At 42.7% G+C, this 23,328-nt stretch overlaps 1 protein-coding gene across 1 annotated transcript in view; it reads right to left on the bottom strand.

Moving 5' to 3' along the window:
• Positions 1-702: 702 nt before the first annotated feature.
• Positions 703-23,328, bottom strand: part of LOC141809954 (voltage-dependent calcium channel gamma-2 subunit) — a 73,230-nt gene continuing 50,604 nt past the window's right edge. Inside the window, exons 3-4 of the mRNA XM_074697215.1 lie at positions 4,211-4,351; positions 703-2,195 (exon numbers count right to left, since the gene is read on the bottom strand). Coding sequence (XP_074553316.1) covers positions 1,660-2,195; positions 4,211-4,351 — 677 coding nt within the window. The 3' untranslated portion in view covers positions 703-1,659. The remainder of the gene's footprint in view (positions 2,196-4,210; positions 4,352-23,328) is intronic.

Genomic DNA, 23,328 nt, shown 5'->3' with positions numbered 1-23,328 from the left:
GACCTGATTTATGGTCCCGGATAGTTGGTCCGAACTATCCTATATGTTGTTATTGGTGATTCCCAAACTGTATACAAACTACCTATTTTATATCTTCTAAGCATTTGTAGAGTGAGAACCTGAGAGAAACACAGTGAAACATGATGGTTTGTTCCCCCTAGGGTTCGTATTTTATTCATCAGGACTTGATGCATCCAAGTATAGGATCATTCGGTTTTGGCACCTTGAAAGATTTCATTTTCAATTTGAACAACACATTAAAAATCAAAAAAGAAAACAAAGAAATGGCTAAGGCTGTGTGAGTTTCAAAAATAAAATACATACATACATATATTTATATATTTATAAAGAAATCAACCAAACCTTTTTAAAAAAGCAGTTTTGTTCAGTGTAGATTGTTTGGTTCGTCTCACAAAAGCAACGAGTTAAAATGAACTAAATAAATAAAAAAGAAAACATATGAAAGTTACACATGAAAATATTAATACTTTAAAGTTTAGCATCGTTGTTTTTTTCCTCTTATTATTATTAACTTTTAAAACTTAAGTTTCTCAAGAGCAGATTTGCTGTAATTTTATAGCATGCATTTAATTTCTGAAATTGTGAGTCACTTAGCTTCTCTTGTACTATTTTATATTTAACTTGTTTTTATTTTTGAGTTTGGCATCCTCTTCTTTTCCTTTCCCTCTGCTCCTTTCTTTCTTTTTGTTGTTTTTTTTGTAGAAGTCGTGTTTGGAGTCTTGTGAACTGTGAACCCCTCCGTTGGCTCTTTTCTGTAGAGGGGTTCGACTCTCCTGTTACGACCACCTCCAAAAAAAAAGGAAAGTGAACAGGGAGAGAAAAAGACGAGAAGGTTCTATTAAAAGAATAGATATTATTCTACTGTTGACTGGAGCTCCAGCGGCACCAGTCCAGCTGAACTGCTGCTACCTAAAGCACCGTCTCCTGCTCTCGACCTTCAAAGAAACAGATACTAAAAGAGTCTTTTTCAGCTCAACAACAGCACTTGGTTTAGTTACTTTGTTTTTTTGTCTTTTTTGCTTCGGTAAAGTATGTAACTCTTGATTATTAACGTAATAGTTTATCTATAAAAGTAATACATATATATATAGTACCTTTGTAAGAGATTACAGATTGGGCTAATTTTTACTGAATCCCAAACTGTAACAATTCACAGTTTTAATGCAAAAAATGAAGAAAGAAGTCAATAAATAAAAGAGATGTATATCTGAGCAGTGGGCTGGCTGAGGGGGAGCTCGACCTGTTGCTCCAACCAAACCTGGTGGGCGAAACTGTCAAACCAAAGGGCTATGAAATCATGAAACCACTTCTTTGTCTCATAAACGCCCATCCCCCTCCCACCCTTCGTATCCAAGCCCCAAACCTCCCGAACCATCCTCGCATCAAACACCACGGCTCACACTCTCTGGGGACAACCTGAGCTCCTCTCACGTCTCTGCCTTTCACCCAGGAACACAGCAGACCTGTTGAAACGCTCTCAACAATGCTAATGGAAAAGTCATGCAGCTGAACAAAAAGAACAAATGTCTATAAACATGGAAATCCATCTCCTCCCGGGGCCGGCTGCACCCACAGGGGTTCCCGTGTCTCCTGGTCTCTGCTCTCTTCGCCGGGCTCGCCTGGCCTGTGTCGACTCCCTCATACCGGCGTGGTGCGTCGGTTTGCTGTATTGGTGTGACTCGAGTCTTTCAGGTCCTTCTGGATGCAGTTGTGGACTTGCAGGAAGTTGTGGTCCCTCTCAGAGTTGTAGGTGGCGGTGGGCGTACCGGAGGACTTAAGTGTGTCCCTGGGAAGCGTGTACATGGAGATCTCTGTGGATGGTAGCGCGCTGAAGCCCTTTAGGCCCACCGGCGAGGTGTCACGGGAGTGGGATGGGTCTGTGGAGCGGGAGGAGGAGCGCGAGCGGCGTCTGTAGCGGTAGCGGTAGCTGGGGATCCGCGTTATGGCCGAGCCTTGGAGGTAGTCGGCTGCCCGTGCTCCTATTCGAAGCTGTCGATGGCGGTCGATGAACATGTGCACGGCCAAGACGCCGACCATCTCAGCCATGATGAAGGACAGTGCACCGAAGTAAAAGGACCAGCCGTATGAGTAGCTGTTCTTCTTTGAATCGCTTTTTGAGGGGTCCCCCGCGTTGGCTGATATGTACACGATGATCCCGATGATGTTGCTTAGACCTGCAGAGGGAGCACAGGGTGAGCCCCACACAGCAAGGGAGTGGTGGATTATGGGTAATGGGTTCATGCAGAAGAAGGATACAGGAAGCACGATGATACTCATGTAAACACACGTTAAAGTGCTGATTCATGCTCTTTTCCAAGAGGGCTCATCTTATCCTCATCCTCACCTCCTCTCTTCGTCTCATGCATTAATCTACATAACCTGTGATGTGTTGGTTCAGTCACACATGCAGAAACGTTTGACATCTGATGAGATGGATTGTGCAGAAAGTGTGTCAGGGACACAATATTTTTAGAGACGGGTCCCTTTGGGTGGCATTTAGCTCAGCAAAAGGATCAAGAGGAGAAAAAAGGAGGACAAAAGAAGGAAGAATGGAAGAAGTGACCTGTAGCTGCAGAATGAGTGAGAGCAGGAAGCTGACATCACTTTAAGGGGAGGAGCTTAACCCCTGAAAAGATGCTGTTCTAACATACATCTGAGACTTTCTCATTTCCTGCTTTATGAACGTAGCATGGCTATTGGTCTGAGTGTTTCACAAACTGCTGAACTACATGGATTTTCACGTACAAGATCTCTGATACTTGCTACATACACTCACCGGCCACTTTATTACACCTGTCCAACTGCTCGTTAACCCAAATTTCTAATCAGCCAATTACATGGCAGCAACTCAACGCATTTAGGCACGTAGACATGGTCAAGATAAGAAAGGTGATTTAAGTGACTTTGAATGTGGCATGGTTGTTGGTCTGAGTATTTCAGAAACTGCTGATCTACTGGGATTTTAACCCACAACCATCTCTAGGGTTTACAGAGAATGGTCCCAAAAGGAGAAAATATCCAGTGAGCAGCAGTTCTGTGGGACAAAATGCCTTGTTGATGCCAGAGGTCAGAGGAGAATGGACAGACTGGTTGGAGCTGATAGAAAGGCAACAGTAACTCAAATAACCACTGGTTACAACCGAGGTCCGCAGAAGAGCATCTCTGAACACACAACACGTCCAACCTTGAGGCAGATGGGCTACAGCAGCAGAAGACCACACCGGGTGACCCTCCTGTCAGCTAAGAGCAGGAAACTGAGGCTACAATTCACACAGCAACACCAAAACTGGACGATAGAAGATTGGAAAAACGTTGCCTGGTCTGATGAGTCTGGATTTCTGCTCCACATTCAGATGGTAGGGTCAGAATTTGGCGTCAACAACATGAAAGCATGGATCCATCCTGCCTTGTATCAATGGTTCAGGCTGCTGCTGCTGGTGTAATGGTGTGGGGGATATTTTCTTGGCTCACTTTGGGCCCCTTAGTACCAACTGAGCATGGTTTAAAGTCCACAGCCTACCTGAGTATTGTTGCTGACCATGTCCATCCCTTTATGAGCACAGTGTACCTATCTTCTGATGGCTACTTCCAGCAGGATAACGCTCCATGTCATAAAGCTGGAATCATCTCAGACTGCTTTCTTCAACATGACAATGAGTTCCCTGTACTCAAATGTCCTCCACAGTCCCCAGATCTCAATCCAATAGAGCACCTTTGGGATGTGGTGGAACCGGAGATTCTCATCATGGATGTTCAGACGACAAATCTGCAGCAACTGTGTGATGCTATCATGTCAACATGGACCAAACTCTCTGAGGAATGTTTCCAGTACCTTGTTGAATCTACCCGTTACTATCAAGGTCTGCCAAATAAAGTGGCCGGTGAGTCTATAACTGGGTAAATATGGTGAATATATCAGGAGTGTTAATCCATGAATGAAATAAGAAGAAGAGTCTCAAAAGTCGTCCTAAGTTGGTGCACCGTATGAAGGTTTTATCAGCTCCTCCATCATAAGTAAGCCAAAGTTTCCTCTTGTGAAAGTGCCAGAGGAAAGAGGTCATGGAGGTTGGTGACTGCGGTGAGTCATTGCTCAATGACACATTTGTACATGCAGATGCCTCCCCTCCCTCACCCCTCACTCCCTAATAATTCCTGCCCTCCCGTCTCTCATTGTTGGTGTTTGACTCACCTGCAGACACAAAGAAGATTCCCGCGCTGAGGATGATGTTGTGACGCGACTTGTAGAACTCGCTGGCAGCTATACACAGGCCTCCCATGAAGAGCAGGATGACGCTGAGGATGGGGAAGATGCTGGAGGCTCGCACCGCACCTGGGATCAGAAGGAGAGACAGCGAGAGGAGAGGGGAGAGTGTGATTTCACGGAGAGAGAGGGGAGAGAAACAGCCGAAGGGGGAGGTGAAGAACGGAGGAGGCAGAGGGAGGGAGAAACAAAGAGAGCAAAAGAGCACATTAGAATCCATTTCAGCTTCTGCTTCTTGTGTGAGCACATCCTAATCAACACCCCATCAGGCCTGTGAAAGACTCCATCAACACCGTCTAGTGAGTGTGTATCCCCACAGTGAGCCTGTTACCCAGCCTTATGTAATCACACCGCTTGACTCTCCCTTCCTCCCTTCCTCCCTCAGCACACTTATCCGCCGGCTCCTCAATGTAGCATCATGTGAACGGCAGTCGACAAAGAGCTACAGGGCTCTGGCATGTATACGAGCCAGGCCGCAGTGCAGAGACGCAGTCCTTGAAAGCAGCCGGCGTCCTTGCAGCTAATGATCGAAAAGTGAACAACGAGAGCGGCGGCCCCTTTAAGGTCGAGCCGGGTTTGAAAGAAGTGCTCTGTGCCCTCAGGTGTCAGGAACAATTAGAGTCATACGTGAGGAGGAAAAACAGCGACATCTCGAAAACCTGTCCTCTTTTTCCAGTAACCTCTGAAAGTTTACAGCCTCTCCGCCCTCCTGCCTCGCTCCTGTTTAACATGCACCCTTAAACTTTCATCAGCCTCGTTAAATTTTCACCACTTCACCTCATCTCTGGATGCAAACCTCAGCACTTTCCCACTTTCTCCCCAAAGTGCTGACACCAGGCTGGGTGGCTTTGCTGCCTGGGTCCTTACTGGGGTTCCTGGCGGTCCCCGTCTGCCTACTTACGGTCTGCCATTCATCCTGTCCACACACACACACACACACACCCTCACTCCACCAGGGAGGTGCTTATCTTTTCACTCCACACACACACTGCACAGGTTTGAGGGAAAGCCAGCCTCAGCCCTCAGACTGTGATAGTGGTTAAAGAAGTGGTCACAGCTGGATCCAAACTGTAACTACGGCAAGACTCAGGGACACACTTCATTAAAGGATTGTACATCTTATCCACAGAGCACTGATGAACAAACCAGAGCAGGTGATTCTTGTGTTGTGAAGACAAAAATTGCTTTTGGCAGTGACGTGAAACAGTCCAAACACACAGACATCAATGTGTTTATCCAACATTTGGTCCGGAGTTTAAATTTTGATGACCACTGGTTCAATCGATGTGAAATTTCAAACCGTTATTTGGAGTCCCCGAAGGCAGAAAGCTAATGATTTATGCGACCTTCGACCCCTCTGCCTGTGACACCATCTGGCCCAAAGTCCCCCCCCCCACCACACCCTGCGTACGGAAAACAAAAACAAACCTCAAGAGGGGATCGACAACACTTAGTCAGCACTTTATGAGACCAAACTGTTCATATGTGGTGACTCTGTGATGAAGAAACATCAAAGTTTCAGACAAATACAGAATCTGCACATTGTTGGAGTAAAATCTGAATAAAATGCCCAAAATAAGAATCATATATAAATCATGGGTAGATTAACTACAGAATTGAGCATCTTTGTGATAAATACCCCTAAACAGTCACTAATTGATGTTTGATTCTTTTTAGGACTTCCTCTTTAAATTCATCTGAAAAATAGATGTACCCATTTTAATGTTATATAAGTATTATCAAGAGATTCTGGTTGCATACACTCAAGTTCCTATCCCCATAACTGTCAAGTATCTTGTGTTGGATGGGGAACTATAAAAGTTAACCCCTTTGTATCTTGGTGGGACGGCTCACTGTGAGGGCCAGGAAATTTCCCTTATTTCAAAATCCCAATCTTGACAGGTACACCTATTCAGCAGACCCAAACCTTAACAATTGTGCAGGAAATAAGATTAATAATGTAAAAATAAAATCGCTTGTCAATCCCTGTGTACAATTTCTGTGTATATTTTACGTTGGTCCTATGCTTATGTTCCGAGTAGCAGCAGAATATTTAAAAAAATAAATATATAAATAAAAACATCAGAAAGTCACTACTGGTTCAGTCTTTCAGTCATTTATGTGTAATGCACTGAATATTTTATCTTATTTATTTACTCACTCAAGTCCTTGATTGAGACAAAAACAGGGGATGAACTCTTCAGTGTAAAATGTTTTTATAAAAAGCTGATTTATTTCATTTTATTTTATTTTTTACTTTAATAATAATAATAATAATAATAATAATAATAATAATAATAATAAAAATAAAAACAATAATAATAAAAATAATGATAATAATAATAATAATAATAATAATAATAAAATGATAATTAAAAAAAATAATGTTTATTATTATTAATTTATTATTATTATTTTTATTATTATTATTATTATTATTATTATTATCATCATCATTATTATTATTATTATTATTATTATTATTATTATTATTATTTTTTTAATTTATTTTTTATTATTATTATTTATCTTATTTTTTCATGTATTCCAATTTATTTATCTAAGATCAACAATAGCAGATTAATAGGCTGTTTTACACTTTTTACAGAGTCATCACCTACTGTTTTCTCCGTGTGTAATGATGTTACCATTTCTGGTCTAAATGTGTAATAAATTCACACATTTCTGGTGGAGGTTGAGGTCTGCAGGATAAGCGCTTGAGGGATAAAGTCTGCAGTCTGACCCCCCTCATTATTACTGTGCTAATCTCTGATTCATACTTTCATATGGACTAGAAAAGGCATCACAAAACATCTTTCAAGCTTTTAGTATTTACTGATTTATTTTGAAGATTAGCATTTTAATATTTTAAATACCGCTGTTTGTTCAAGACTCAAGATTAGACTTTATTGTCATGTCAACATTGACGATTGGAATTTGTTTCAACAGGCGTCACACACTGACAACATTCACTCACACACATTAACAATGAAGACAATTCAAAAGGAAGATAAAATGAAATTCACCATATAAAACAGTCTGGTAAAATTATTAAAAATAAACCTGAATCCTCAGACTGAAGCTGTTTGAAGCTGTTGATATAAACTCCCCGCCCTGACCTCTGACCCCTCATGAATGTTTTGACCTGACACTGCGATGTCACTTCTCCCCGTCTAACCTCTGCTCATCGCACCATCCATCAGCATCGAGATGATCATCACTGTCTTTAACCTTGTCTCAAAGCGCTCCAGTCAGTATGATGAAGAAGATTTTAATGCCGTCACTCTCCATCCTCCATATTTCCTCCCCTTACCTCCTTTGTCACCAGCAAACGTCCCCATCACACCACTCTTCATCTCTGAGCTCTCACTCAGTCTAAAACGATTTCACAGATAAAGTGTCGTCTCGCCCTCCCCCGTCTTTCTACATTTCTCCCATCTTCTACCCCATTTGTCTCCTTGTGCAACCAGAGGGGATTGTGGGGTTTTGGGTTACCGGTGAGGTGGGTTGATTAAATATTAAGCTGTTCTGAGAGTTGACCCTGCTCCTGTGTCCCACTCTAAATGCACCGCTCCCTTCGCTGTCTCATGCCTCCATCACTCGGCGCTGTTAACCCTGGAGATATTGACGCAGCCGTTCATTGCACATTACCTGGGAGAGGGCAGAGGGCCGTTTTGGTACATCAGTTTCATTCACAGAGATGAACAGAGACAGACTAATGCATTGATTGTGGACAGTGCGGCTGTTAAAGGATGCTGGACTTCAAGGTGACATTAAAGAAACCTTAAAGAGGCTCAGTGCAGGGCGAGTAGAGGGTAAAAAGTGCTCAAAGTTAAAACTTCTGAGAGGATTTCTGAATAATTTCTCAGCTGTTTGTGCAAAGATATCTTTTCAAGAGCATTTCTAATCCGTCTGCTTTAATCCAAATTATCAGCAGTTTATAAACAGTCAGAGGATCTGGAGAAATCCAAAAGAAACAAAGCTGAAAACCAGCGCTTGGGCTCTCTGTGTTAAAAAACAGACATGGCTCTGTAGTGGATGTCACTGCATGGGATGAAAATCATTCCAAAAATCTATTTACAGCAGAGTTTGAGCAGTTCAAGTCTGCACCATGTGAGCATCTGGTGTCTGCAGAATGAGCGCCTCAGGTTTGAAGTCATCTGAGGAATCTTTGAAGCAACAACGAAGCGAGGGAAGCTGCAGCCTTCAGAGCGAAGGGATCTGCATCTCATCTGCATGGCTTCTAGGATCCTCTGGCCCCTGGTGCTGCTCCAGTCCTGTGCATTCTTCTCTCTATTAAAACCCATGTTTAGCTGCAGCAGGCTGAAAAGAGCAGTGACCTTCAAAGTGATCTCCCAGCATGCACTGTGCCTTCCCTCGGAACAGGCTCCGTTATGCTGCCCCTGGGTTTGGCTGACCAGGCGTATACCTCAGATGAAAAGGCTGAAGTCCCTGCAGATTTTTTCCCTGACAGGATGCAGCGCTGCGTTCTCCTGCGTGTGTCGGTGCACACACATCGTACACATGAGGCTCAGAGAGTCGAGTCCCCGAGCAGCTTGTTGCCTGCAGTTAGAGCCAGCGGAGGACAAGAACTACGGTATCTGAGAGGGCACCTGTTCAGAATCAATCTGTCCTCACCACACTCACTTCCTGTCGTTTTCACATGGACTGTCAGAGTTTTTGGATCCTGCCTGGAGGGATGTTTAAGCAGCGCAGCACAGAGACTGACACTGACAGACTGACAGGCTCTGAGCTCTGTTATAGGAGGATTGGTACAGAAAAATGACAGTAGACCTGGAAGTATTGATTTGTTATTGTGAATGTTATTTGTCGGAAACATTCACCGTTGGTCAGACCAGGGGCGTACCTACCATTAGGCAATAGCCAGGGGCCCTGACATTTCCAGCCCCCCCCCCCCCGAAATGTCTCATAAAAACTGATTTACAAATTGACAAATTGACAAAATTTTCTTTGAATTGAAGCAGTTGTTTAAGTCTTACTTCACTTGCTTAAGAAAACATCAAACTGCTTAATAATTTCTGACTGTTTTGGATGCTCCCCCATCATTTCTTATGCAGTGGACTGTTCCATGTTACTGCACATGTGCAGACTTGATTCAGAAAGACAGCAAAACAAACTTGCTGATGTGATTTTGAGAAAAATAAAGCAGAGTTACCCAGGTGGAACAAAGAAAAGAAGATGGCGAGAGGAAAGTAAAGACTTATTATCAAAACTACCAAAGGTATCAACCTTTTTCATTCATGACACTGAATGTAGGGACTCAACAACAGCAAAAGTCAGTTGCGCTTCTCAGCTGCAGCACGTCTGTCAGTGTCAGTTGAGGAGGATAATGTGGTAAGCTTAGAGATCAAGAGTAGAGTGACATGAGTGATGCTTTTCATCACAAAGGTGTGAGTAGTAGCGGTCGAAATGGTAAACTTTATTAAATGTTGATTAATGTTCTTATTAATTACAGTTAAAGTGTTTCCATGATTCACTTGTTAGATAATTGTCATTTAAAAAGAACTATATCAAGCTCAGGAAACAGGAAAACTTTTTCACTTTCACATATCTTAAGTTGATGATAAACATTTAAGGTAGGGTCAGCAGGATTTACTTAACAAAAAAAAACAAAAACAGAATAGATACATGTGTGTTAGTGCCAGTGTCTGCTTCAACCCCCTCTTCAGCACATATGTTGATGTTTTGGTTCTACTGGGACGTTTTTAGGCAGAGAGTTAGCGTGGTTACCTCAGCCAATCACAGTGCACCCAGTGTACAAGTGACTCTACATGTTGATTAGCAAGTGGAAGGAGCTAGCCCAAGTGGCTATGATAGTTGACGTAACACACAGCAAGAAATTAACAACAAAAGTAAAATGAAAAGCAGAACAGATAAAGCTTTTTACTAAATTAGGGTTAAGCTTTCACTCTCCTTTGAGTGCTTGGGGAGCATTTCGGACGAAGAGTGACGCAAGTTAGCTTTCTGCTAACCAGGTATACGTCAAATACCTGTGATAAGCTTGTGCTAACATGCCAAGCCAGGGCTATCGAGTCTCTCCCACATAGAAACATGATGCCAAAGGTGGTTGCTGGGCTAATGAGTGTGTTCACTTTGTCACGGTTGGAGGCTGTGGGTGTGTGCTGCCGCTGGCACTCAGCCAAGGAGGAGGAGTCCAGTTTGAATGTTGTGTTTACTGACAAGTGACTAAAATTCCTGCAGACCCTACCTTTAATAGTCAATTTTTTTTTTGATAAATAATTCACTTGTCAGGGGGTACATAAAAACATGTTTATGTACCCAGTATCTTAAGTTGGCAAGGCCCAAATTACATACTTATCTTTTTTCAAAATTGAACTTAATTACAGAACTTAATGAAATATATTTAGCTAGATGATGTTATCGGACACAAGATTAACACCATCTTATGCCAGGATTCTCAGGATTAGACAGCAGTGGACCCAGGGGAAAGCCAGTCTGGCCCCAATTGACCTAATATGCCCCTGTATCAGACAAAACTTGAAAACACAAAAACCTGCATCATGTGATTCCTTTTTAACAGCTGGTTGTTATCTTTTTTTACTGTCTCACTCATATTTGCTGTTGTGTCTGCAGGAAGTGGTTTTAGAGGCATGGTTTTTAAAAATCTAAGTAAGTTTGCCACCTCAGAGCTTAAATGTTCCAACTATCATTTCATAATGTTGAAAAAAGTGATTAGAAGTTGCTGGAAGAGTCTTTCTTCCTCTGTTTAAGTCCAGGGTGCAGCTGGACAGCGTATAGACGCCAGCTGGTGACCAGCCTGACATTATTCTGACAGAGGGCTGCTGGGATGGCTCCAGTCCTGGTCACATCTCTCCTGTGTGGTAAAGCGCTGTCAAAATGAAAGCTATGACCTCTGTGCTAATAGCTAATGACAGGACAAACTCTGCAGCGTCTTGTGTTTCTGAAGCGCTCGCCTCAGCCGGCATGAAAGGAAGCTCCAGGGAGGCGTGTGATTAGCACCGAGGTCGCTGTTTTGATTTGGGTCGAGGTCACGATCACAGGGAGCGGAGCATCTTCTCATTCCTCCTCCTCCTCCCTACAACACACGCTTTAAAGAGTGTTTGAACACCCACAGCAATGACAGCTGGTCACACACATCCCATAACATCACCTGTGTTTGAGTCACTTCAGTATGAACTTGCCTCTAAAATACACAAACTACTGAAAAATCATTGTTCCCAGACTTTTTTGCTCAAGAGAAGCATAAGTTGATATTTTCATCTGTCCGAGGAATCACTGTAATGACCCATTCATCTTCCCTTTACAATAATGTATTCGTCCTTTTCATACGGCGTTACCATCACTGCTCGCATACTTCCATTTGTCCTTTACGTTGGCATTGCTGTTAACCAATACATTTAGCAGGGGGGGCAGCCCAGAGTCAAAAGTTTATGACAACAACAAACTCAAAAACAAACAGTGACTGTGGAGGAGGTATTGCTGATGTACATATAGTTTAAAAGACAAAAACAGAGGCACTGTTGTAAGAGGTGGAGTTTTGTTTTGTTTCATTTTGTTTTTTTGTTTGGTTTTTAATCGACACAACTACAAATCACAGCCAATACAAGTATAAGGTCAACTGTTACTCTTAAAGCTTTCTTCAGAAATATCTGCCGTTGTTATTTCTTCACTTTCATGTTTCTCCAGAGTTACGTATCAGGTAGTAACAGCAACCATGCCTAGGGCTGGGATAATATGCTTTTCTCTTAGTTAGATTCTGTATGATTGTTGGGGTGCCCGTTCTATTTAAATTGTTATTCTTTGAATGTTCCGACTTTTGCGATTTTGTCATAAAATCTTCCCAGTTTAGTCGAACAACTCCCAAAGATCACTCAAAGAGGATCCATTTCTCAGTTCAGCATTTATTCTGGTCACAGGTAAGGTTTACAGCGCTTGCTCCAAAAGAATGAGCCCTGATATCCGGGAGCAATGAAACACAATTTTATAACAATCATTGCTACGCCTACCAGAGGTTGAGTTAAACTAAACACCCAAGAGTAATTGGCCAAAAAATATGACTGACACAACCGTCTCTTAGTTTGCTTTTTTTTTTGATACCAGACCAAGTGAAGTAGTTGAATGATGATGATGATGTCTAGAGTCTATATCAGGAGCCATATTTTCCAAAAAGCAAAAATATTCAGGGAATCTGAAATCTAAACTTTTTTTCAATCCAACTTATCAACAAGACTAAAATGAAGGACTTGAAGATTTTTTGAAAAAAAATAAATCACTATTTAAGATTGTTTAACAAAACCCTGATACTACGATATGTTGATTTTTTTTCTTCTACCCCATCACTGCCCCTATGGTTTTCAGTGGTACTGCTCCATTTTGCCCGTATCCATAAAGACCCATTTGTACTCAACATTAAAAACCAATCCAGATATTAACAGAGCTTTCTGTCTGTTCTCTCCATAGCTTTTGGATATGGGCCAAACAGAGCAGTACCACCAGAATCCATGGGGGCAGTGTTGCTGTTACTACCTGATACGTAGCTCTAGTGAGACACGAAAAAGAAACAACAACAGGGATGTATTTAATGGCCTCACCGACCATGGCCTCCTACAACGTTGCCCTTGTTTTTGTCTTTTACACTAGAAGTACATCAGCAATACATCTTCCATAGTCGCCATGTTGGTTTTTGAGTTTGTTGTTGTCATAAACTTTTGACTCTGAGCTGCTCCCCCTGGTGGGTGTAGTTGTTAAAAGCAATACCAACATAGGGGATGTATGGAGGTCTGTGAGCAGTGATGGTAAATTCGTTCAAAAAGGACGTATACATTTTCATACATTTCTGCCTTTGGCTGTATGGAAATGTGTAGAAATATAATATATAACATTTAACATTTAGCATAAATGAGCCTTGAAGCAGCTTTTGTTGAAATATTAAAATATTTGAATTAGATTAAACTTTTGTATATTTTTTTTGATGATAGATTTTTTACACCATGAATGAAATCCTTGTCAATCCAAACAAAAGTAAGTCGTTCCAAACTCTAAATTCTGTGTAAATGAGACAAAATCTTTAGAACACAAAATCATCTTTCACCAACTGATTTCTATTTATACTGATTTGTGATGATTGGCACTTCTCTGTTGACCGGCACTTCCTCTGCTTGTTTCCTGTCTGTCAGAGCCACAGAAGTGTGAATTGGCACACAATTTACTTTTCACAGATGGAGGAAATCTCTCCTTCTTTGATTTTATGGAGCAAGAACACTGAATATTGTCAATATTTGATTTCTCTGATTCCTCGTGTGCACAAGCCAAAGAAAGGACTCCAAGTTTCACTGATTCTTTTTTGGAAAATAAGAGAAAATGGGAGAAAGATTGGATAGTTTAGATGAGTTTAATGATAAATTGGTTATGAAAGGTTAAATAATTACAGACTTTGTTTTTTTTATTTGAATTAGATAGATAGTGATATATTTCCACTAATACAACCTGAGGGACGGGGTCAGGGTGTGGGAAATTAACTTGAGACGGTGTGTGTTTTGAAAGGTGTCTTAAGAAGTCAGATCCTTAAAAAACAAGTGAATCATTTCTCAGAAATCAACAAAATTATGTACTATAACAGTTTTTCTTCAGGTTTAGGTCCGAGTGGTTCACTGCCCAGCTTGTTGGTGCATCAGATCAGGAGCCGTGAAGGCTGGTTAGCTCCACCCAGACCTGTAGTCCTGCCAGCGTGCGTGCCAACCTGCTCACAGAGGGTGAGAGCAGATACTGTGTGTACTGTATCGATTGGCACAGCAGCAGCTCAGCCTGGTGTCGGTTGAGCGCCGACTGACAAACCACTTAATGAGACTCCACACCCGTGCAGGTCCCTGGATCGCTTTCTGCAGCAGCTAGTTCTCCTCAACGCCTCTGTGGGTCTGCTCATGCAACCTGAGTCCAAATCCTGTGAATATTCAGAGGCTTCAGAGCAGCTTTGCAGTGAGTCAGCGTCATGCACTGACTGGCAGTTGCTTTAATTTCCCAGAGCGCTCACAAGAAAACACACAAGGGAGCAAATACGGCAACGAAGCTGCATTTCATATTTACCTTAAAGCATGCAGTCAATGTTAAGTAAGACTCTAGTTAATGCACACCTTAACTCCCAGCGATGAGGACGACAACGCCAAACCTGAAGAGGTGATGAGTTAAGATCCCTTTACCCTCAAATCTTTAATCAGATTTTATAACAACATTTTAAAGCTTCACAGCAGAGATTTTATCCACACACACCTTTCCTCTAATCAGCAGTTTGAAGGGTCCAGGCAGGAGCATGACTAACCGCATGAAGGTGAATTAAGAGCCTGAATTTTCCATCCTCATGTATTTGTTTAATGTGTCCTTCATGACCAATCAGGACTCTGCAAATCCACACTCCACACTGAGGATGATCTACTTAAAGAGGATGGAACTGAAGCCACTTTTTTTGTGCTAAAACCTGCAGAAACAAATGTCAAAATTCAAGTCACTTAGATTAATAAGTTTTTCGACTGAGGACGTCCAAAGAGAAGCAGACCAGGAGGGCACGTAAAAGACACGCTAACCATGTCAATATCACTCCTTTACTTTCCATACTGTGATCTATTTCTCTCTCTTTCTCTACTTGATTTTCTTTTCTCTTCATACTGTCTTCTTATTCATCTCCACATTACTCTCGTTCCCTCCCTTTCTACATATTCATACCTGTCTTCCAAACTCTTTCTCTTTCACCCTTTTCCCTCTTTCTCTCTCCCTGTATTCCTACCTTTCTCTCCCCTTGTATACTCTAGTCTCTCTTTTTATTCCTCCCTGCATTCCTCACTCTATTTATTTCTCTCTAAGTATTTTATTTCTCTCTTTCTCTCTCCCTGTATTCATTCCTTTCTCTCTCCCTGTATTCCTTAATTTCTCTCCCCTTGTATACTCTGCTCTCTGTCTTTCTTTCTCCCAGCATTTCTCACTCTATATATTTCACCCATTCTCTAATTCTCTTTTTCTCTCTCCCTGCATTCCTTACTGTCTCATCTGTCTGTTCTTTTTTCTCTATATGTAACCAATTTTTTGCTTTTTCTCTCTCTCTCTCTGCATTCCTTTCTCTCTCCCCCTTGTCCTTGCTCTCTTTTTTCATCCTAAATTTTTCTTTTTCTCCCCATACCCCTTCCTCTCCCTCTCTCTCCTTGCATTTTTACTCTTCTTTTCTTTCTCTCTGTATTCCTTATTATTTTTTTATGTCTGTTTATTCTTTTTCTCTCTACATAATCCATTCTGTTTCTTCTTCTCTATTTATATCCCATTCATCCTCACTCTGTATTTCTTACTCTCTCTCTATCTCTTTCATCACAACTTTTCTTTCTCTGTCCCTGTATTCTTGATTTCTTTCCATTCTCCTTGTATTCTGTTCTTTACTTTCCTTCCCTGTCTCCTTGAATCCCTTTCTCTCTTCCCTTTATTCCTAAATGTCTTTATCTTCCCTACATTCCTTTTTCTCTTTTTTCACTCTTCTTCCATGTATTCCTTTTCTTTCTCACTTTCCATGTATTCCTTTTTTACTGTGTCTCTCTGACTGTATACCATATCAAGTGTTTCTCTCTCTCTGTATTTCCCTTCTCTCTTTTCTCTCTTTGCACCGGTTACTTTTTTTTCTCTCTCCCTGTATATCCTCCTTTTTCTTTTCTCTCTATAAATTCTCTACTCTAGCTTTCTTCTCTAGTGGTATTTAATATCTATGTCCTTTTCTCCTTGTCTCCCTTGCATGCTACTCTTCTCTCCTCTCCCCTTTCTTTCTTTTCCTCCCTCTCTTCTTGCTTCCTTCTCTTCTCTCCTCGCTCTCCGTCGCTCTCTTTTCCTCTCTCCCTGTCTATCTCACTTCTTTTCTCCCTCTATTATTGACAGGGTTGAGAGGAAATTAGCATTGGCTCTTAATCAGCCTCCCCCAGCCCAGAATGTGCTGATGTGCAGGACGGGGTCATGCTAATCAGGTGCCTCAGCTCCTGGCACATTGATTTAATACAACAAACGCTTATTAATCCCTCCACACCTCCTCTTCCTCCCTCATCCTCACCCTCCTCTTCCTCGATACCGAGTCCTTGCATCGTCCTCAGCTCGTTGCCCCATCAACTTAACTCCAGCCCCTCCCAGCGGCTCCTCCTTTCGATCAAATATCTCTGGAAACACACTCCCGGAGTGTTAAACAAGCTGGTTAAGATACACAGTGTGAAGCTATTGGCATAAACAAAGGAAATGAGCTTTCAGAGGCTAAATTCAAAATGTGCCAGAATGCTTACTCAGCATTCAGCTCGCAGCTGTAAGCTTATGTGTCTTGACAACCCCGGCTCCTGGCAGAATGCAAGTCGACTTGAATTGATAAGAAAACAAATGCATGTGTTTCTCAACTGCAGCGACAAACAACGACCAGAGAGAAGCTGAGATTTGACATCAGAGACACTTCTGGAAACTCATTAATTTCTTCACTCAGCCCCATTGTTTCTATCTGCATCATTTCTGTGACTGTTTTTGGATTGTCATGTCGTTTTCTACTCTTACGACACGTTCCTTCAGCTGCATCCTGCTCTGCACATGAACATCTCTCACACACTCAGGGAAACACAAGGAGCTCCTCACGCTGAAACCACTTCACGCTCGCCATGCTCAGCCAATTATTAGCACATTTCAATCACTGTGACCACCTCCACTCCACAGCTACAGATCAGAGAGGGCCCTCGGTGTGCAGCTTAGCATGGACGTCATGACAGGAGCACTTTGACGGCACAGAGAAACCAAAGTTCACACAGTACAGAGCGCCTGCTGACTCTCCTGTGATGTCAGTTTGAGGCCTCATTGTACAGTCTGTGACCTCCAGAGATGCACTCCAAGCACATTTCCACGACGTATCTCACACAGACGACAACGCCTGACGGAGCCACAGGTTGTGTTTTCTCCGGAGCAGCTGGAGGTCGCTCAGCCCGTGACACCAACAGATGCTCTTATTTTGAAAAATGAAGGAAAGGACGGAGAAACACGGCGTTTTACGGCGTCATGTTGGGAAATAAAAAGAAACATTTGCAGTTTTCTCTCTCTCTCTCCGAGTGCTGTATGATGAACAGCTGTGTGTGTGTAAAGTGTTTAGGCCCCAGTGTTAGCCTCACTGTGTGTATTCTAATCTGGTTTTAATATGAGGACACACTCTCTTCTCTCTGTGTTTTACAAGCCGTGCTGTCTCTATATTCCCTCTTAATAAGATATAAAGTTGGAGGGCTCGCACTCACACGGTCATCCAGGACGAAAATGATTGGCTTTTAATTTATTGCTCCATGTCTGCTCGTTGTGTGCTTTATGTTTCACTCGATGGCTTTCTTATTTGTTGCAGCAGAGACGTCTTGGATGTCTGAATGTCACAGTGACCGGTGGAGGCAGGATAACTCTCAGATCACTACATCCCCCTCCTCTCCTCTCCTCTACTCTCCTCACACACGCTGCACAAAGTGGCACTGGATACCTCTCTCTGCTCCACAGGCCCGTTTTGCAGCCGCCCCCCCTGCTCTGCGTGTCATGCCCCAGACCCATCGATTTATCGGGCAACAACAGAGCCAGATCAGGCCATCGTCCAGTCTGCAGTGAGGCCCCAGGGGCGGCACAGGCTGTGACAGGCCCTGCCCTTCTGTCATCAATGTCAATGTCTCAGATTAACACATGCAAACACTGAAGGCAGATTAATGCCTGCTCTGGGAGGGGGGGTTGGGAAAAAGGTAACTCAGGGTGTAAAAACAGTCCTGGTACTTGTTTCTACTCTTCACCTCTTTCTGCTTTTGTCCCGTGCTCATTGACTTTTGACTCGTTCACATGCTGAATGTTCTTGCCTTTGGGGCGTTGTAAATGAATCATGGGAGTCCAATGATGTGGCCTAATTCAATTCTACATACTTAATCTGGCTGTATGAGTGTGCAGTTCATTCATGCAGGCCAATCAGGAACAAATGCACTCAGATACTTAACGATTATAGAGTTTTAAAAATGAACTGTCTCTTGGAAACGTTAAAAAAAGTAAATAGATTTCAAACTTTCCAAAACTCTGCTTCAGAACAATAAGCATGAAGGATAATATATGGGTAGTTATGGAAAACAGAATAAAAAAACTTGAGCTTATAGTAATCTGGCTCACTGTTGAGAGGTTCAATTTTGCACAATGATCCGGAATTGATCCATCCATTATTTTACTGATCTGAATTCATACAGCTAAAGTAGCATTAATTGCAGACTTCTGTGCTTTTCTCTTTCATTCTTCTTTTTTTAAATTGAAATCTTGGAGCATTTTGCTTTTCGAAGAAAGCACAGATTTAGAGAGATGGGACATATGGGGAGCGGAGAGTGAAAGACGACATGCAGACATGGACCTGATCCTGCGTCCGATTAAATCCTCTGTACATGAGGCGCACCCTCAGGGCCTTGCCTGGTCACACTGGCCAGCTGAACTGTGCCGCATTCAAGCACTATTCCCCCCCGCAGCGCTGTTTCCCAGTACGGCCTGTGGTCACAATACTCCAATATGGACCAGACTAAAGGCACATGCATGGCCGCCTACGTCATCATGAAGCCTCTGTTTACAAAAAGACTGGTATCATCAGAGTCAGTACTATGAGACACAACACACTTGGGGTCACACTGGTCAAATGAACTGGACTTAAGGGCATGCTTGGAAATGGTATCAATAGCCAGTGTAACCATGCTCGGGATGGGTACCAAATTGGGTCCTTTTTAAGGTACCAACCAAATTCCGTCAAAAGTACCAGGTATCGATTCACATAAAACCAAAGGGTAACATGTTTAGGTACCAAAATGCATCCTTGTGACCGTGAGAGAGTGAAAGAGTAGGAGATTTTCCATGCTGGACATGAACACATCACTGCAAGTTTATATATTGAGGAATTAATATGTTAAATAGAATAAATAAATAAATAAATAATAATTAAAAAAAAGTATATATATATATATATATATATATATATATATATATATATATATATATATATATATATATATATATATATATATATATATATACATTGTTAAACTAATTTATATTTTTTACCACATAAACACAAAAAAGTACAGAAAATTTGTACCGTTGAGTACCAATACCAATTGCTAGGTATTTGGCATCGGTGCTGTATCATTTCAAATGTGAAAGGTACCCATCCCTCGACTGTACCCTTGAACTGCTGGGTTAACAGGGCCCTCTTCTCTCCTCTTTGAACCATAACTCTAGTGACTCATGCTCTCCTAATGTATCAGGAGTTGTTAAAAAAATATCAAACATCTTGTTTACAAATGTCTCTAGAAACTAGCCACATGCTGCGAGCATGCTCGGTGTTTCATCGAGGCTTTCTGATGACAAAGAAAAGGTTGGGTTGGAGTCTCTTGAAATAAGCTGAAGTTTGTTGCTGACTCATCCCCAGAAAGCTGTAGCCTAGCTTGTATGCACTTCCTTATTGCAGCAGCTGAGCTGTAAAATATCCCTATAATGGCTTCAAAACAATCAGAATTATACAGTCAGGACAGGGCCCACTCAGGGCCCACTTTTAAGGCCACGAGAATATTTCACACGTTATCTATTTTCTTCAAACCTACTGTTTTCAATCCAAGCTTTCACACCAGCAATATTCTTTCGCTGAGCAAATTGCGGCTTTTATTTTTTCAGACCAGGTTGGATTTTTCCAAAGTTTCGCTTGCGACAAGTGCACATCCAACCAATCAAAACGCTAGTTGTCAACAAGTCACATACCACAACATTCAACATTGAGTGTGTTCGTGTCCCGGCGCCTGGTTCTTTTCAACAAAAGACATAAGAACTACAAAGACAATGATTCCAAAGAAGGAGAAATAGCTGTGGAGATTGAATATGACGCCTTCAAATTTTTGCATATAGTGCCATTTATTCACGTCACCATTGGTGTGGAAGGCCTTAAGTCTCAAATGTTTTGTAGCCCAGGGAAAAAAAAAAAAGAAAGAATATTTTAATATCTCTAGTATCCTTTTGAATGTAACTGAGTTTAACATTTAAACTATATTCTTTATGTTTTTATTTATATATAATAAAAAAAAAGGAAAAGAAAGAAGAAAAAGTCAAATTTGTGCCGTTCATTCGTGTCACCATTGGTGTGTAAAGGCCATTTGTCTCACATATTTTTGTGGCCCAAGGAAAAAAAAAAGAAAGAGAATTTAAAAAAAAAATATTTTTGGTATCCTTTTGAATGTAACCGAGTTTAAACATTTAAACTACATTCTTTATGTTTTCATTTATAAATAAAATAAAAAAAGAAAAGAAAAGAAAGAAAAAAAAGTCATACTGTTTTGGCAACGATTTGGCGGCCTACTTGCAATACCTTTGCAGCCCACTGGGAGCTGCAGCCCATTGGTTGAGAATCACCAATTTAGAGAGATGAGTAAGAATCTCACTAATTTATTCCCTGAACTTACTTCATGTTTGCACCTTAAGCACCAAAAACTCAGATTTCCAGAAGTGACTCACTGATTTACGGAGTCCATTGTCAACCCTCTTTTCAAACATGTGCTCCACAGTAACAACCTGTACGAACAGACTGACTGAAATGCTCCAGATCCTTCAGGTCATATGGTCGCAGGAGGAAAACTGATTCACCAAGCGACAGGTATCGAAAGGTTTTCACGTGACTGATAACTGTGACAGTTTGATTATCCACTGGAACAAAACACCGTGACACAAAAGAAGCAGAAAACACCTTTGAGTCATTTTCAGAGTCCACAAACGCCCCCCTGTGACCAACAGTTCAGTTCCTCCAGCAGTCAGACGCTCTCCTCACAGCACCCTCCCCTCTTTATTACACTCAATTGATGTCTTTCACTTTTGCATTAGTCGCTTGCATAACTGGGCGTTTTCTTCCCCTCTTTCTTCTCCCTCAGCTGCTTAGCGCCCAGTAGAGCAGTGGATGATGGGAGCTCCGACATGGCATGATCTAAAAACCCACTGGCGCTTTAGTGTGCCTCAGCTGGCTTATATAACCCCGTGTGGATATGCAAACTGCTCTGCTACTGGGAGAGCTGAGGACTCACGGAAAGACACACACACACACACACACACACAGAAAATCAGAGAGAGGCAACTGATATGTGATGTTTTTCTGTGTGTGTGGATGTCAGCATAAGGACAGCAGATCATTGTGTGTGTGTGTGTGTGTGTGTGAGCGGGGGTGCATGTTCAGAGTCTGATTTGTGTGTTTTCTGCTCAGCAACCACAGCACCAAATATCTTGCTCCTCCTCGCTACGCTGTTTGATGACATCACCGGTGTGTCCCCTCGACTTTGGACCGGAGAGCCCCCCGATGATGTCACTTCCGCCTGGGTCTTCACCTGAAGTGACATCATTTTATTGCATAACCCTCTCCCTCTCCTGCATGTGAGAGCGCAGCCAGCTTCTCTCTGTCTCCGGCCACCCAGAGGCGCCGTGAAACTCCTCATTATGGAAATACCAGGTGTGCGTCCGCGAAATCCAAACAGACAGACGTGAAAACACATCTCTGAGGCCGAATACGGAGACTCAGTTGCTGCGTCCTCTGCATGACCTCGCCGTGCACCCAGGAAACAGCTTATTCTCCGAATCCACATCAGAGACGACAAATAGGTGCTGAAAGACTCCTGACATGAAACATTAGGAGGGTGAGGAGAGGAAGAGTGTGAGAGACAGCGACGAAGAGAGGCCTGACCTATATAAGAAGGAGGCTGAAATATTTATGGATGTGAGTGTCCTAATTGGCAAGCCACTGGGAGCACCGTGGCCTTCTCCTCCAATCACAGCCCGGGAAGAGGTTAACACACACGCCAAAACGCACACAAGCACGCACAGAGACGAGCCGGGCTTTCAACCCGCAACCCAGTCATCCTCCAGTCAGAAAGCGAAAGAGACCCCTCCTCAGAAGATGGATGGGACTCGACTCGACTGAAGCCTGGGCATAGTTAGAATCATTATCAGAGCCGTTATCACAGCCGTCCTCTCTGGCACATATGGACGGGAACAACCGCTCAGAGCGCGGAGTCAAACACAGCCTAATTGGCGGGGCTTAATCTCCAGAGCTGGCACGCACTGCTCGGCTCTTTGAGAGCCCTCACTTACTGTCCGGGCGAGGAGACGCAGAGTGACTTCTGGTTTCCAACTACTGCACAAGGAAAGGGGGGTCAACGGGAGACGGTACTTCTGTTTGGAGATGTGGTAAGACTGACTTCATCACAGTAATGCCATCAGCAATCACCAGTGGCCCCTGTCCCCGGCCAGTTCCTCCAGCTCCTTTTGGGGTTACTGGGGCATTGCCAGGCCAGGTGCCCGAACCACCTCATCTGGCTCCCCTCGATGTGGAGGAGCCGTGGCCGTACTCCTAGCCTCTCCTGGATGTCCAAGCTCTGAACTGGATCTCTAAGGCTGAGCCAAGACAGAAAGCTCATTTCAGCTGCTTGTATTGGTAGGGTTGGTACGTAGATTAACTGGTAAATTGAGATCCTTGCCTTCTGGCTCAACTCCCTCTTCACCACAACAGATTTGTCCGTCAATCTCTCACTCCCTTTCCCCCTCACTCGTGAACAAGACCCTGCAATACTAAACTCCTCCACTTGGGGAAAAAGCTGCGTTTCCACCAAGCAGTCCGGTTTGGTTCAGTAAGGTTTGGCACAGTTCGGTACAGTTAAGCCTAATCCTGTTTGCCGAAGTTGGATGTCGAAAGCCGCAGCTGTTAAACAAAAGCGTGACGCCGTAGCAGCTTGACACAGTGTACCGCTCTAATAAACCCAACGAAGAAGAAAAACGCGACACAGCAAACAAAGAGCAATGATGGAAGACATGCAGCATTTAATCCTCTCTGTGATTGACATGTAGCTCTTTGATACAAAGTGCAATCAAGCTTTAATTCAGAGGAGTCTGTGTGCCGCCAGGAGAAACGCAGCCGCTGACGGGAGGCAAGAGACGATTCTTTTGACCAATCAACGGTCTGCAGTGTTGTTGCTCCACCTTCT

The sequence above is a fragment of the Halichoeres trimaculatus genome, unplaced genomic scaffold (genome assembly GCF_033239565.1).
Source record: "Halichoeres trimaculatus isolate MK-OKI-2021-1 unplaced genomic scaffold, fHalTri1.1 fHalTri1_scaffold_20, whole genome shotgun sequence".
Lineage (NCBI taxonomy): Eukaryota > Metazoa > Chordata > Actinopteri > Labriformes > Labridae > Halichoeres > Halichoeres trimaculatus.
Note: the sequence above shows the minus strand (reverse complement) of the source record. Positions and strands in the feature narration are given on the sequence as shown.